Source organism: Erigeron canadensis, chromosome 4 (assembly GCF_010389155.1).
Source record: "Erigeron canadensis isolate Cc75 chromosome 4, C_canadensis_v1, whole genome shotgun sequence".
In the NCBI taxonomy this organism is placed as follows: Eukaryota; Viridiplantae; Streptophyta; class Magnoliopsida; order Asterales; family Asteraceae; genus Erigeron; species Erigeron canadensis.
In genome coordinates this window covers 26,210-43,809 of record NC_057764.1, presented here as the reverse complement: position 1 = coordinate 43,809, position 17,600 = coordinate 26,210, and the positions used below count along the sequence as shown (strand labels likewise).

At 33.8% G+C, this 17,600-nt stretch overlaps 1 protein-coding gene across 1 annotated transcript; it reads left to right on the top strand.

Annotated features, from left to right (window-relative positions):
- Positions 1-2,113: 2,113 nt before the first annotated feature.
- Positions 2,114-14,269, top strand: LOC122595253 (protein BREAST CANCER SUSCEPTIBILITY 2 homolog B-like). Its single transcript, XM_043767589.1, has 25 exons — positions 2,114-2,231; positions 2,461-2,601; positions 2,696-2,827; positions 2,932-3,066; positions 3,198-3,356; positions 3,652-3,801; positions 3,889-4,041; positions 4,622-4,771; positions 5,377-6,420; positions 6,503-6,627; positions 6,717-6,865; positions 7,110-7,232; positions 7,518-7,718; positions 7,788-7,869; positions 7,962-8,012; positions 8,099-8,174; positions 9,335-9,446; positions 9,647-9,718; positions 10,132-10,333; positions 10,562-10,744; positions 11,537-11,676; positions 12,125-12,187; positions 12,286-12,496; positions 13,737-13,904; positions 13,989-14,269. The coding sequence occupies exons 1-25, from the start codon at positions 2,183-2,185 to the stop codon at positions 14,040-14,042; spliced, it is 4,125 nt and encodes a 1,374-aa protein (XP_043623524.1). The 5' UTR covers positions 2,114-2,182; the 3' UTR covers positions 14,043-14,269.
- The last annotated feature ends 3,331 nt before the right edge of the window (positions 14,270-17,600 follow it).

The following is a 17,600-nucleotide window of genomic DNA, read 5'->3' as shown; positions in this document are numbered from 1 at the left end:
TTTATAACAATGTAAATAATTATGACTTCCTCCTCACCGGTCCGATCCTAATTGTCGAGTTCCGCAACCCTGTTCATAATAACTCAACCCTACTAAAACACATGATAGTTTTTCATATATCTAACTAATCTCTTATGAAATATGAAACAAGGAATAATTAACAAACCCCATATAGAACATTGGAAATGAAGTATTTAATCTTTTATCTATGTCTAAAAATATGAAAGAAATCTAACCAATGACTAATGCAACATAACATGTTCACTTGAGTAGTAATCAATTGATATACTATATTTATATAGTTTGAGAACATAATCAGAATATAATTGTTAAAACATTTTAAAGCTATTTAAAAAATATAGTATATCTAACCAATGACTAATGCAACATAACATATGTAAATTTAAAATATTCTACTCTTTATTATTGATAAAATAATAATATTAAATATCATTAATGTAAGTCATTAACAAAGTTAAAATAAACACTAGCGTAGTACTCGTACGCTGTAGCAGATACCATTAACAGGATGCAAATGAAAAAAAGAAAGATATATTGAAAGAAATGTGCGTGTGTTGAATAACTACAAATGAAAATAGGAGAATTTTTTTTTTATGAGGGGATATTTTAGAGAAGTCCCTATGTGTAACTATTTAGGGGATGTGTTTTCTAATAATGTAATACTAGCATGGTAGCGCGCAATGTGGCGGCGACAGTATGGTGGTGAAGGCGGCGTTGACTGGTGTAGATAATCGATGTAAAAGTAATTGATGTAAAAGATTAATGGAGATATTTCAAAAGTTTAAGGAATGATAGTGTAATATAATCATTAAGGTATTTTAGACATTTTGTGTTATTTAACTTTCAACATGAGAGACATTATTTTTATAAGACGAGTCATACGCCCGCATAATGCGACCGCGCCGGTGGTAGTGGTGCGGGGTGGCGGCGGCGACAGGTGGCGGGAACGATAATTGTGGTGAATATAAAAGTAATTGATGTTAAATGAGGTAGTGTAATTATTTTAAGGATAAATTGATTTATGTTGTAAATTATTTTATCGGTATATTAGATGAAGATATTTAAATTAATGAATAGAAAAGAAAAATATTTTATGGTAGTTTAATTAAGATTTTGGGGTTAGTTCATATTCTAATTCTAAATAGTAAGATAAAATAGTATAGGTAGAAAATAAGGTTGTCAATTGGGTATCTGTTAAGACCTGTTAAAATAACTGTTAAATAAAAAATGTACCATGCAATTTTTTTTATTTTTAAAAATAATTATTTTTAATATTTTAAAATTTAACATTTTACTTTTTTTATACATAAAACGAATAACTTTCATATTCATATTCAAATCAAATGTTAAATGGGTTATTTTTATGGTTGAAACCCTACAAATATTTCGCGCGGGGGAATAGAAAATAGAAACGAATGGGTTCCCGCCGAAAAGTAAAAATTTGGGACTGAAAAGAAGGAAATGACTTTTGGGTGACTGACTCCATCCAACCAAAGAAGGAGAATGTCGAGTAGCTGTACATCATGGCATCTGTTGTACGCCGCCGCCGGTGGAATGAACAATATCCGGTGGTCACCCCACCCAAACACCACGACCACCACCACCCCTTTACCTTCAAGTAATAATGATGATATTAACAACAACAATAATAATAATAATGATCATCATCTCCCGGCTATCCCCGATCTCTTGTTTCAAGGTTTTTTTAAAATTTTTATTCCCATTCTTTGATTTAATTAAATTCATTGTTATTATTATTATATTCACTCTCAAGCAATCTGAGCCCTAGTTACAGTCATTGAAGAATTCTACACTATTAATCATAATTAATTTGTAATTCATACAAGAGACTGTCGCTACAATTCAAATCCATCCCCCCCTTTTTTTTTTCTTTCTTTTCTATAATTAATTGTTTCAAAATGAAAAAATACAAACAGGATATTCGAAAATATACGAGACTCCTGACCCCGCCGCATCCGCAACTGACAGTCGAGATCAACATCCATCAGGTTCTGTGTTTGTTTATTGGCAGAGTAAGTAGTAAGAACTTTAGTTAAAAAATATGATTAACATTGAAATCTCAGGGGGAGAATATCTCAAGAAAGAAGAGCAAGTTTCTTTCGCATCCGGAAAACCCGTTGCTATCCAGAAAGCACTTTCTATGTTTGCAGACCAACACCAACAACATGATGATGATGATGCTTTTCCAGGTTGGTCATTCAGAGCTGTTTTTATGTATCTTTTTTACCTACACATTCATCGGCCAAGTGAAAGGGAGGAGAGTCAACATTGTGACTATACGTTTTCATAAGTGTATCACATGCACCGAGTAATGAATTTTACTACTTTAAAAAATATTGGATCGGAATGAACATTATATTATGTATATGTATAATAAATAATAGAGTGAGCGTTCAAATTCAGGATTTTTGAAAACAGGATTTACAATACTAGATGGGAATCAAAAACCGGGATTCAGAACTGGATTGGGGAAACCGGTTGTTGTAAAGCAATCTTCTTTAGCCAAAGCATCATCTATTCTTGTCGATCAAGATGGAGGCACATGCATTACAGATGCAGGTGAATTTTTTTTTTTTATATTACTAAGCTTTGTTGATGTTTTTCAAAATAAATAAAATGGTTGATTGGGTGTATTTTATTTTAATTAAAACAGGACATCCGAAATTATCTAAGAACCAAAATGGGACCCCTCCGACATTTAGAACTGGATTGGGGAAACCAATTGTTGTGCAGAATTCTTCCTTAACGAAAGCATCATCTATTCTTGGCGATCAAGGAGGACCAGGCAGTTCAAACACAGTTTTTTTTGTTTGTTTAGTATTAAGATTATATATATATATATATATTTCATGAAAACAATGGTTGATTGAGTATTTATTGTTGAAACAGGATATCTGAAACCTAATAAGAATCAAAGTGGGACCCCTAGGACATTTAGAACTGAATTAAGAAGCCCAGTTGCTGTAAAGCAATCTTCCTTAACCAAAGCATCATTTATTCTTGGTGATCAAGATGGAGACTCAGGTATTACAGATGCAGGTATATATATATATATGTATGTATTTTATTTTTGTTTTCTTTTTTTGTTTATTACTGCATTAGGCTTCATTAAAAAAGAATGAAACAATAGTTTGATTGAGTGTTGATTTTTTTAGTGAATATAGGGTATCCGAAACTGTATGAAAATCAAAATACCACCCCTCCCATGTTCAGAACTGGTTCAGGGAAACCTGTTGTCTTAAAACAAGCCTCTTTAGCCAAAGCATCAATTATTCTTGGTGAACAAGATGGAGGAACAAGCATTGCAGATGCAGGTGATTCTTTTTATTTGTTACACTTTTTTTTTTTTTAAATTCATTTTGTAATCATTAATCAAAACAATGGTTGATTGAGTGTCTTTACTTTTAATAAAGAAAGAAACTGCTGAGTGCCACCTTCCGTGGGTTTTGAGCCCCAATATCTTGATGGTGTATGGGGGAGGTTAAGATGTAGGCATACCTTACCTCTACCTAAGTAGAGAGGCTGGTTCCAAATTTTTTACCTATAAATGGTAGAAAAAGCCCTCCAACTTTTGCATGGGATGAGTGTCTTTACTTTTAATGAATGCAGGGTATCCGAAACCTTATGAGAATCAAAGTGAGACCCCTTCAACATTCAGAACTGCATTGGGGAAACCGGTTGTTGTGAAGCAATCTTCCCTGCCAAAGGCATCATCTATTCTCGGCGATCAAGATGGAGGAATATGCAATGCAGACACAAGTGATTCTTTTTGATTTTTATTAAGCTTTCCTTTTTTTCCAATCAAAACAATGGTTGATGGAGTGTTTATATTTTTATTGAAAACAGAAAACCCAAAACTGTATGAGAATCAAGGTGGGACCCCCCCAACATTCAGAACTGGATTGGGCAAACCGGTTGTTGTAAAGAAATCTTCCTTGGTCAAAGCATCATTTATTCTCGGCGATCAAGACAAAGGAGAAGCAGGCAGCAGAGATACAGGTGGTTCTTTCTGCTTATACTGAAAATATTTATCGAAGTATTGTTTGTTTGCAACCTTACCATCTTTCTTGTATAACTTGTTTGCTTACGATTTTAGTAAAATGGTATAGCTTTGTAACTATGTATTCAATGACGAAACATTGTTTCTTTTGAAACCAGGATATCTGATGCTAGAGCATTACTTGAAACTAATTGGCAGAACTTTCACATTTCAGACTAAATTGTCGAACTCTATTGCTATAAAGCAGCTCTCTATAGAAGACTTGAATTGAACCTATGTGACAAGTACTATTATTTGTTTGTTGAGATTTGTCAGTGGAAATAACAATATAAAATATCATGAATAACACGGGGAGTTATATAGTTATTTTGATACATATGAACAAACTTTGATATATCTTACTATATACGGCGTAAATTGAGAGCCAATTACTAGCAATATGAATACCTAACTTTGGTATAGGTGGGGGTAGTGGTTGAAGTGTAAACATATTGAATATAACGTAGAAGTTTGTCATTTGACTTATATGAGTAGTTTTAACAGTGTACTGATTGTTGGAGTATATCTCTTCTTGGACAGAATGTATGAACATACATGTGGATAACAATCATAAAGCTGAGGCTCCGGTAACATTTGAGACTGGATCAGGAAAATCGGTTGCCACGAAAAAGTCTTCCTATGAAAAGGCATTATCTATTCTTCAAGATGATGATGACGATGTTTTTTCAGGTTATCCTTAATTTTTCTTTTTTGTTTAAGGTCAACCAGAGTTGCACCTGTTAAAGCAATGTGCTATAAATTTATAACTAATAGATTTAGTTCAATTTAACTTAACATTCTGCCAAAGCTGTGAAAGTGACGAGTAAAAGCAATAGTGTCTGTATACATCTTTACAGACATCTTTACGCAAGAAAAATCAAAAAGTTATATTATTTGTGGAATCTTGTCCCTTTGACTTATTATGGCTCGAGATGTTCTTATCTGGTTGGAGCTACATAGTTTTAAGTTCTGTAATCATTTGAAGCTGGAGAAATGAAACATTTTGCATATGATTCATTTGTTCTGTAATAGCTATCTGAAACTGGTCCAAAGAAGTAGTCTTCGGCTATCATTCTATTTTAGCGAGTACAAAATTGTTTATATTCTTCTATTTTGAAAGTTTTAGCTCACTTTTCACTCAGTTAATGGGCAAATTAGAAACATTAGAATTAGAACTTTTATACATTGAACACATTCTTTTTAGTTCTTTTTATGTATTTGAAACTTTATATCTTTGACATGAATTCTGATTTGTTTGCATTTTTACTTTGTTGCACATTATATTCTAATGACAGATTGGGTGGGTGGATCAGTTGACCGAGACAATGGAACCAGTGGCTTGAATACCATGTTCCAAACAGGGTCAGGGAAAGCTGTAAACATATGCTCTACAGGTCTTATTAAAGCTCGAGCATTGTTAGGACTGGAAGAAAATATTGATTGTATTGAGGCTTCCAAAGGCCACATACAACTGAGACAACATCCAAATTCAGATGATATCTTCACCTGTCAATCTTCTTTGAGACTCCGGAATACCAGTGATGAAACTTATTCAGGGTTTCAAGAAGCTAGATCCATTCCGAATTCTAATTGTAAATCACGTTCTGGTGTATATGGAAATGATATGAAGGAGGTTGCTCAAGGATCTTTCCATTCTGCTTCTAGGCCACCACCTATCCAGTTTCGTACAGCTGGTGGAAGGTCTGTAAAGGTTTCTAGTGATGCCTTGAAACGAGCAAGGAGCCTTCTAGGAGATCCTGATGTGGGGAATTTTTTGAATGAAGGACATGAAGGTTCTCCCGTGGTTTTGGCGAGTACGAACGGTAGCTTTGAGGATAGCATGAACAAAGAAATTAGTGTGTGCACTTCTTCCAGTGCTGATGTACTAAAAGCGAAGAACATGTCTAATGGTTTCACGACCCCATTAAGATCAGCTTTATCTTATAAGAAGACTGCAAGCAGAATACAAAATATAGGTCTTCGGAGTAATTTGATCAAAGAATTCGATGCTGTCGAACATGATATCAGTATAAAGCAGTGTAATGATTTACCATGTTCCTCATTGCCTTTATCAGCAAATATGACTCCTGCTATGGAGGGAGTAAAAGGAACCCTTTCAGAGAATGGCAACATGTTAGGTGCTTCTTCAGAGCGAAAGTCTTCAGAAAGGCCATTGGTGGATATTATAAATATAAAGGGTTCAAATCTTGTTGGGACTGATCAAGTCGTAAGAGCAAAGAGGAAACTATCAAGTCGAAAATATATATCTCCATTCAAGAAGCCCCGCAATTCTACATTTGTCCCTCCATTGAACATAAAATCAACAGCAGTTCCCAACGGTAATTCAAATACAGTTTAAAATTGTTACAGATTAGCTTCTTAAGTTATTCTTTAGCATGTGAAGTTATCCGTTTGCATTAGGTACCGTGCCTGAAGCTCTTGGAGCATCATGCTTCAATAACAGGGTTTCCACTCGATACCCGTCTCAGTTTCCACGCAAGTATATCAAGGAGTACCTTGGGGAGCCTTTATTCTTTCAAAACATGGTCAGTAGACCATAATCACATCTTTGTATTATGAATGCAGACTTTCATTAGATTTCGTTGACACAGTTGTAATGCGTTTATGTCATTAGTTCAAGAACTTGCCTGAATGGTTAAGAAAGATAAGTCCAGAGAATGTGAACAAACACATGTTTGATGATGAATCTGGTACAAAAAGCATTGGTTTGGATTCCTTCTTTCACATGTTGTCTCAATCAGGTTGTTCAACCATTTCAAAAGAGTAAGCATCATTCTCTTTCTTAATTACTTTGCTATCGTATCTGAGATTGAATCAATTAGCTCCAAGAAATATAAAAGTTTGTTTTGGATGCATACCCTTTATAGAATTATATAGTTGCATATACCCGCCAATCCTGCAGTCAAAATTGTTTTTGATGGTATCACAATTTTTTGCGGCTTTCAGTACTGACAATTTTTTCATGCTATAACTCTTGAGTGTAAAGTTTCCATATATATTTATGTAGGTGGATTGCAAATCATTACAGATGGATAGTGTGGAAACTTGGATGTTATGAGAGATGCTATCCTACTAAATTTTTTGGAAAACTTCTGACTGCTTACAACGTGCTTGAGGAACTGAAATATAGGTATTTACTCTTTGATCAGGTGACTTTTTGACTGACTTGTTGAAAGCATGTAAACGAAGGATCAGTTACAAATGTATATATATATATATATATTGTGTGTGAATATAAGTACATTAATATCAAAGTTTAGTTTTTGGGATAACTGTTTTACCCTCTTAAGTCACAACTTAGGAACTTTCTATGGAATAGGAGTTGAAACTTGAAAGAACAGGATTTTTTTATTTGTTTTTCTTGAATCGCATTTCTGCTATTGGTTTTGATACATTATTACATATCTTTCTTTAGATACGAGAGAGAAGTTAACAATGGTCATAGATCGGCACTTAAGAGAATTCTGGAAGGAGATGCTCATCCTTCTTCTCCTTTGGTACTTTGCATATCATCTATACACTTGAAGTGTGATTCAGAAACCGATACAAACGTATTTTCTACATCAAATGCTACTGAAAGCTCTACAGTTGCCAGCGTGGAACTGACAGATGGATGGTATAGAGAATTTAAGATTGTAATTTCATTTTGTGCACCTTGTGAATGTTTGAATTATTTGTCTTGTAGGTATTCAGTGAATGGTCTCTTGGATGAATTGCTTTTAAAGCAAGTTGTTGCGGGAAAATTGTTTGTGGGACAAAAGCTTAAGGTACTGGGTCTATTTCTTAAATATTTATCTATTTATTTAATCACAAATTTATTGTTTTTATTTTTTTTTAACTATTTAGTCATGTTTTCAAGGTCTGTGGAGCTAGTTTATGTGGTTGGAATGCACCTGTTTCACCCCTTGAGGTCAATGCCAAGTCTATTTCGATCTTATACAATGTTTATACTTATTGTAACCAGTATGGTTTTGATAAAATAACTTCTTCAAATAGGCATCAAGGACGATTAGCTTATGCTTGAACATTAATGGGACATATAGAGCTCATTGGGCAGAGCGTTTGGGATTCTGTAAGACTTATTATGTATTATTTTTTTGAGAAAATAGCATGAATACCCAAAAATCACTTTTAATATACGAAAATACCCAATTTTTTTTTAGTTTTCATAAAATACCCATTAAATCGCAAATCGCAAATGAGATTTGCGATTCAGACCCTAAATCGCAAATCGCAAATGAGATTTGCGATTTAGACCCTAAATCGCAAATCTCAAATCAGATTTGCGATTTGCGATTTTGAGATTTTTTAAATTCATACTTGATATAAACAGATCGATATCCAGCTCCATTACATCACCTAATGTTAGTACTTTTCTTCAATTGGCAAAGGCAAACGATGTGTCGATGCTTTGGTTTGAATTAGGGTTACAAGTTTCATATAAACAGATCGATATTATTAAACTCTATAACCAAGTAATTCAATCATAGCAAGAAAATTATTATACCAAAATTACTCGTATTAAATATATCAATAATAGTAGTAGTAGTAGTAGTAGTAGTAGTAGTAGTAGTAGTAGTAGTAGTAAATATCAATACGCCCCTGCATTTAAACTCCAGCGAAAAATTAAGAAAATAGGGTCCATAGGGATGATTGTAGAACTTTGGTGAATATGTCTGCATCCTATATATTGTGCTAGTGAGACGGTTAATGAAGAACGTGAACTTGGCCAGTTGCCACTTTGTCATAGCCGAAATTAATATCGATCAAATCATCAAATTATGGTATGTTTCATGGGTTTGTATTGTACTAGACTAGAAGACAAGTAGACATTTTGACATTGCTACAGTGGACAATGGAGCTGAACAAAAATAGAATTCCCTTTTCATTAAAGAAAAGCATCGACACATCGTTTGTCTTTGCGACTCGAAGAAAAGTACTAACATTAGGTGATGTAATGGAGATAGATGTCGATCTGTTTATATCAAGCATGAATTTAAAAGATCTCAAAATCGCAAATCGCAGATCGCAAATCTCATTTGCGATTTGCGATTTAGGGTCTGAATCGCAAATCTAATTTGCGATTTAATGGGTATTTTATGAAAACTCAAAAAAAGTTGGGTATTTTCATATATTTAAAGTGATTTTTGGGTATTCACGCTATTTTCTCTATTTCTTTAAGTGAGCAGCTGACTATCAGTATATTGACTGCTTTGTATTCTTTTGTTCTAGGCAAAAGCGGCTGTGCCCCATTAGCGCTTAAGTGCATTAAAGGTTCTGGCGGGGTAGTTCCCAGCACATTGGTTGGAGTCACTCGGATATATCCTGTTCTTTACAGGGAAAGGTTTGTTTAGGTCTGCTAATATAATATGCTGTTTGTATAAAACCATTTGGGATTCTCCAATGGAGGTCCCAGGTTTGATTCCTTTCAGATTCAAATTCTTTGGTGGACTTGTTTTAAAAACTTGAAGAAATATTCTATAAATACTCTACAATCTACTATAGTTTTTGACTGTGCTATGTTTTGTTGTTTCTCACGTTTAGGTTAAGTGATGGAGGTTTCGTGGTGAGATCAGAGAGAATGGAAAACAAAAGGGTGCAATTGTATGACCAGAGGTAAATCTAGTCATCATCTACACTGTACAGAAGTTTGCGTATCTTTTACTTAATGAGATAATGGTATGTGGCAGTCGTGTCTAAACATTCAACATCTTGTGAACTATGTGTCTTTTTCCCTTGAAATGATGACAATAATCTAGCTTCTGACGTTAGTTAAATCATGTACTCTATATATGCATGAAAACCACGAGGAATGACACTAGTATGAAACCAAAGGAGGCTATTATAAAATATGAGCAAGTTGGAGTTCATGTTTGATAAAAATATGTGAGATACTATGATGTACATGTGATGGTAGCCAGACATGGATTACGGCATTCAGATTAAGCCCATTGAGTATCTTCTCTGCAAAAAAAAATCGTTATTATACTGAACCCTGGTTCTTAATGTTGAGAATGGCTATTTTGTAGACGTTCAAGCATTGTGGAGGGCGTTATGTCCGAATTTCAAAGGGGGCTCAAAAGTTTTCAAGTTCACGATGGGGAAAATTCTGATGACGAAGGGGCAAAGATCTTTCAGTTACTTGAAGAAGCTGCCGAACCAGAATTTCTAATGGCTGACATGACCTATAAACAACTTAATTCATTTGTCAAGTATAAAGAAAAAATTGAGGTAACTTTCTGGTATACTTGCATGATTCAGGACTAATTGATAATAGAGCAATAGATGGTAAATTTGCATGATAAGAAAGGTGAAGGATAGCATTTCAATAATTGAAACGATTATGCAAAATTTTGTGTCTTGTCGGTGTATCTTTTTTTTTCTTTCTTTTTGTTCAATATATATTTTTTGACCTATGACTTTTTCAGGTGGTCTGCTAATGGACTTGTTCTTTTGTAGGCAATTAGAGAGTCAGAAATGCAAAAATTAATTGAAAAGGCATTAGATGAAGCTGGCCTAAGAAGGAGAGAAGTCAACACGTTTATGAGAGCGAGAGTGGTTGGTTTGACTAGTAGAAGCAATAATCAGAAGAGCTGCTCACGTCAGGGCATGGTAACAATCTGGAATCCAAGTGAGGAACAGGTGAATCTTGTTATACACTGTCATACCTTGCAATCTTAGTGTTTCAGTTATATCTACTCCTTTCCATTCTTTAATCGAAAGGTGGAAATATGGGCGGCTTTTGTAAGCAGTTGAGGTGAGTATTTTTGTATGGCCTATCTGAAATACTTTTGTCCAAAGTTTTAATTGCTTTTAAACAATTAGAATGACAAATTTGCTATATGATTTTTTTTTGGAATAAGATGTTTTTGAAGTTTTTATGCCTTACCAATACACTTTGAATGACTTTTAAATTGTTTGACTTCTTCAACAAAAAATGTTCTTACCAAAACACTTTGAATGACTTTTAAACTGTTTGACCGCTTCAACAAAAACTTTTCTATGTACTTTTGTAGCCAACTTTCTTTCTTTCTTTTTAGTTTACTCTTGACCGTTCGAAATAAAACATATCACCCAGAATCATTCATAAAAGAATGGACCGAGATAGCCAGCTCTAGTCACAACTAATATCTGATAAACCACATTCTTTTTTTTTCTTAATATAAATATTATTTGAGCAGTCTGACAAACACACCAAAGTTGCTTTTGGAAAGACTTGAGTAAATGATACTTGGGTTTTGTCAAACAATCACACTTAAGGAAACAATAACTAACCATATGCATTGTTGTATCTGCTGTTGTTTTAATACTTCAGTCTCATTGTTATCACGTTTCCAATTATAAAATGAGTTGACATTTTGTAACATTATTTGGTTACTTGATGTCGGCGGTAGCTGGAAATTTCATCACTGGATTTATCTGTGGTTGTTGCAGCAATCAGAGTTGGTTGAGGGGCAAGCATATGTTGTTGCGGGTCTTTCACCAGTTCACTCTAATTCGAATATTATTTATTTGCATGGAGGATCTACAACAAAATGGCAGCCTTTATCTCTGTCCACAATTGGACAGTTTCAGTATGTCTCCACATCTGTTTTCTATTTCATAGGGGATGGCAAATGGGCACGTTGGGTAACAACTAACAAGTCAAAACTTTGTTGTACGGGTCATAATGAGCTCAGCTGGGCTGTGACTCATTACAATAAATCATATCTAAATACAGTGTTAAAGTTTGATATCGAAACTATATTGCTACAACAATTAATCATAACTATTTTTTGTGCGGTAAAAGAGGCATCACACCTTGGTTTTATTCATGTAATTACATTTCAGATGGCTTCCTATCCGTTTAATTTTACCTGTTTTAATTTTAAAGTAATATATTAGCTCAACTTAATTTACATGTTATAAAATTGAAAAAGGCCCCCATTTGACTCAGTTGTTTATGATTAGGCTGAAAATACCACTTCTTTTATTTTCTATTGTGATGCATTCTCTTTCATGATCGTTTAAGAATTTTTTTAGGCCATTTTTTAGTGCTCGGAAATCAGTATCATTACTAAAAATGGATGAAATTCCTCTCTCCAGGTATTTTTTAGTAGCTACATTACATATACAATTGGTGATATCGCTATTGAAACTTATAAGTAAATGATGTCAAAGTTCAATATATCATGATTTTGCAGTGAGTTTGATGTTGCTGCGTTTGTTATTTATGTGGGGGAAGTGCACAAATCTACTCATCACAAGAAACAGTGGGTTTTTGTGGCAGATGGCAGTATTAATACATCACATTCACATGACCAGTCAGATACTTTGCTTGCAATCAGTTTTTGTTCACCAGCTGTTGACTGTGATTCTATTGTCCCAATCAACTACAACCTTGTTGGATCAACGGTATGTGCATGACGGGTACTCGTGGCGTTGTAATTAGAGATGGCAAGATGGGCGGGTTGGGTAACAGGTCAAAATGGGTTCATGTTAACCAATTAAAGTTTGGATACCGTCCAAAATGTTCCAGGTTGTGTTGGGTTGGCCGTATGACATCCTACGCATTTGTATATAGAGTTAATTTCAAAAACCGTCCTTGTGGTTTTACCAAAAAATCACGTTTCATCTTTTAAACTTCAAAATGACACTAATAGTCCTTTATACGTGGATAATGGTCACGTTTCGTCCTTTAGTCGACCGTATAAAGGACAAAACGTGACCATCATCTGTTAGATTAAAGGACGAAACGTGACCATTATCCGTGTATAAAGGACTACCAGTGTCATTTTGAAGTTTAAAGGATGAAACGTGATTTTTTGGTAAAACCACAAGGACGATTTGTGAAATTAACTCAACTTATTATAAATTTAGTCATGACTTAATCAAAAATACTAAATCAATTACGTTCTTAAAATTGTTTGTTTTTTTGACTTACTACACATAAAACAACTGTATCGACTTAATCCATACAAACATTATTTATCTATTCAGTCATTTTATCAATTCAGTCACTTAATGGTTAAAAAAACAAACACAATTATTTGAGAGAAGAATGCAAACTGAATTCACCCATTAATAAGTAAAATGGGTCGAAACATTTGCCTCTTTTTCTACAATTAACTTTATTGCTTACAGAATATAAGGGCTTTTTATTTGTTTCTCACACATGTTTGACTGGTTTTATTATGATTACTTTTCAGTGTATATTATAAGATTTACATGCTTACATGCTTAAAATTAACAACACCAAATTAAAAGTTTAACATACTTCTAAGGTTGTAAATATCGCTTTTCGGTATCGTCTCGGTCGACCACCGATAAGCGATATATCGGGGATTTATCGGGAATATATCGGATTTATCGGGGATATATCGGTAATATATCATCTCGGTCGATCACCGATAAGCGATATATCGGGGATATATCGGCCGAGATAACCGAGATTTACAACCATGACATACTTTGATAGCTCTAGTGAAAACTCAACAATGGTGTTCTTATTTATAGTTGGGCTCCTACTTTTAATGGTAAAATAATGTCCCCTACTATTTAGTGTCTTTCATATGTTTTGAATGTATTTGATTATTAGAAGACTATTATGGGTTACAAATAGGATACCTGTGAGGCTTATCGATTTTAATTGCAGGTTGGGTTTTGCAATCTTATAAAGTGTGACAAGGATCATACAAACCGTATACGGGTGGCTGAAGCAACTGAAAATTCTACATACCATCTAAGTTATGATGCTTCTGTTTCCAAACACTTGAAAAATGCTGCTGTGTCTGCTGATCGATGGGCAAAAGCCTCCACCCTGGTATGCTTATCACTAATCCTGGAAAACATATTATTAATTGCATTCTTGGTGAATCTTAATGCAATTTTTGTTTTCTAAATGCAGACTATTGAGAAGCTAAAGAGAAAAGTATTATCTATTCTTGCCTGCAAGATATAGCCTTCTGACTTCCTTCATGATTTATTACATTTTACCAGGACTATGCTACGACCATACTCGTCTCTTAAAGGGCATTTCGTATTAACTTTTGGGAGGCAGTTGGTGCATGAAATTTTGTTAGCTAGCCTCCAACAAAAACGGTGATATATTCTAGTTGCGTTGTTTTTGGGTTGATAGTTATCGTATCAAAAGTATATTTAAATGCAAAAATCCACATCACACAAAAAAAATCATTTCCATAACGAGTATGGTATCCGCGTAATGTGGCGGTGGTGGAGAAGGCGGTCTAGTGGTGTCGGTGATGATACTATTGGTGGTGGTGGCGGTGTCAAGTTGTGTAAGTTGATGTAATTGTGATAGTGGAAATTTAAAAGATAAGGGTTTAAAGTGTTAAATATTAAAATAAAAGTTTAGAGTGTAAATTATAATTCATTGAGAGCAAAACATAAAAAGTCTAAGAGTAATTTTGGTAATTTAAAAGTAGAATTACTTAAAATAAAAAATGGTCATTTTCTTTATAAGAAAATAAAGATAATTACAGATTACTATAAATATTTAGGAAAAAAGTGAAAACAAGTGTTATGCTCTTCTATATAGTTCTATTCTTTTATAAATATTTTTATATTAAATGTACGTTGTACGGGTTAATTATTTGTCATTTAGATGATCTGAATTTATCACAATTTGTTTTTATTGTATCTTTTAAAAACACAATGTGTTTATGTATTCTAAAAACATATTATGTTAGCTTTTAAATCTGTTTTTAAATGCGCGCAAAAGTCAAAAAATTGTTCAAACATACTGATATGAATTTAACACAATGTGTTTTTTAAAAACACATTATAAACACATTGTGTTTTTTAAAAACACATTATAAACACATTGTGTTAAATTCAGATCACAATGCGTTTTAACAAATTTTTTACTTTTCACGAAAATTTTAGTTTATAAATGATTACAACCCAAAGAAAAGAGTTAATTAACTATAGTTGAGAATAATGTGTTGAAATTAAGGAGGATGTAATCTATATATAATTAAACTAAATGAATGTCTGCGCGATGCGGCGGTAATAGTGGTAGCAACGAATATGTGGCAACGGCGACAGTGGTGGCGGCGATGTGCGGCAGTGATGGTGGTGGTGGCGTGGTAGTGAATGTAAAGTAATTGATATAAGAGGGGTTAATATGGTTCTTTAAGGGTTGAAGGATCTATGTTTTAATTTATTTCATTAAGGGTATTATCGGTAAATAGTTGAAGATATTTAAATTGGCAAAAAAAGAAGAAGAAGATAATATGATCATTTTAAAATCTCAATTACTTAAAGAGGGAGGAGTAGTTTGATTTACATAGTAGTATATAAATTGAGTGATATGAAAACAAATTTGAAACCATTTAAAATGGTAATTAATTGTTAAGTATTTAGTTAATTTATAATTCAAGTTACTCCAATGGGTTAATTTCAAACCAAAGACCAAACAAAAGCCCAACTAACAAACCCATTACCCAACCCCAAACAATACCCATCCATTTTATATCCATAAAACATGCCGTCTAACTAATTTTTTTTTTAATTTTCTTTTCCTTTCTTTCCATGATCGATGTCCAATCCATAGCCCAAGCCACATGAAACGAACAAGACTCGATAACCAAGTAAAACGAAAAAGGAATTTTTTTTTTTACAACAGATTAATACTCCATATATTAGTCTACAACAGACTAATACTCCATATATTAGTCTACAACAGTCTAATACCACAATAGACTAATACTCCATATATTAGTCCACAACAGACTATTAGTTCACACAGACTAAAACCACAATAGACTAATACTCCATATGTTAGTCTTAAACAAACTATTACCCTACATATTAGTCTACAACAGACTAATACTCCACATACTTTTGCACAAACCCATTTTGACCTAATAATTCATTTCCACATATTAACAACTAGTAAAATTAATCACAAACACATTCACAAACTTGTTAAAACATACCACAATACAACTAATCCAACAACGACCAGAATTCGAAAAGCAATTGACCAAGCATATCCATAAACAAATGTACCAAAACATGACCATAAACAACCAAAGTTGTACCATGAGCCAAATTAGAGAGGGACAACTAGGTTTCTACCAAAAACATGCCATTCATCCGAGAATAGCCAAATTACTTTCCAAGTATCTACAAACAACTTCAAGCTGTAATCCTCCAAATCAAACCAACCTAGTTCCTTCTTCCGGAACTACCTATAATCAAAAGGGTAAACAACTGAAAGGTAAGCGAAATGCTTAGTGAATATACATGCATATAATCATATAAACGAAGGAGGGCAATGCTCAAGGGACTGTTGCATATGGACTATGACACCGTCGTGTCATATCCATAATACTCACCCTTGGGCTAGGCATTACATGGATCCATATAAGCAAATGTTTACGATCACAATCAATATATCAATAACAAATGCTCCTCATGAGCCAAGGCCACCAATTAGGCCTGTAATCATGCTCAACCACAAACGTGGGACTTAACGCCAAATCAATTACCAACGATGGACACACTCAACACCGAATGGTAATTGACCCGACGAATATACAAGAATATGCAAGTATACTCACCTCCTTCGCGACACAACAAATAATCAAGATAACTGCAAATGCACAAAACCAAGCTTTCAACCTATCATTATAACATAATGCATACATAAGACGATAATCACTTTCCAAGCTATCTCAACATAGCTAATCAATCTTTTCACTAGCATTCTAACCTTTAACCCATTTCACTAAGTCATTGAGTTGCTTACTTAACAAAGTTTTCATATCAATTCCAAGATTTCATCATCATCATCATCATCATTTCAAATATTAGTAAAAATCATCATTATCATAGTTGGAGCTTCACCACCAACATTCATATTTTCAATCAATAATAACATAAGCAACCCAACAACTAACTCATAATATTCTATAATTTGGGGGAAATTCATATTTGGGCTCAACACTATCAAAACCCCCAATTTCTATATTCAAGAACCCTAATTTCAAATAAGGAAAGGAAATAGGTTAGGAAGCAATTACCTCAAAGGAATATAAGATCAAACTAACACTTGAAATCTCAATTTCTTCTCCCCCCTTTTCTCTTGATAAATTCGGCCACCACCACCACTATTTCACCAAAACCCTAACTTTTTATTCTTGAAAGATAGTAGGATAATGTTCTTTGATGATTATTATTTTTATTTGAAGCCTTGGATTAGTGTTTACAATTTGATTTCTATGGAGGTTTGGAAGAAATGAGAGTAAGGAGAAAGTAGTATGGAAGATAGTGGAATTATGATGCATCACAACAAAAGTGGCTGGCATCTCCTAGTGATGCCACGCCCCCTTCACACTTTTGGGTAAATTTTTACCCGCTATCCGTTAAAGTTCCAACTAAATTAACCCCCTTTTCAAAAACAAAATACTAGGAATTTATTTTAATGTCAAAACTACAAAAAGAGTTAATTTAGTACCTTAAATTATCGGGGTGTTACAACTCTCCCCCACTT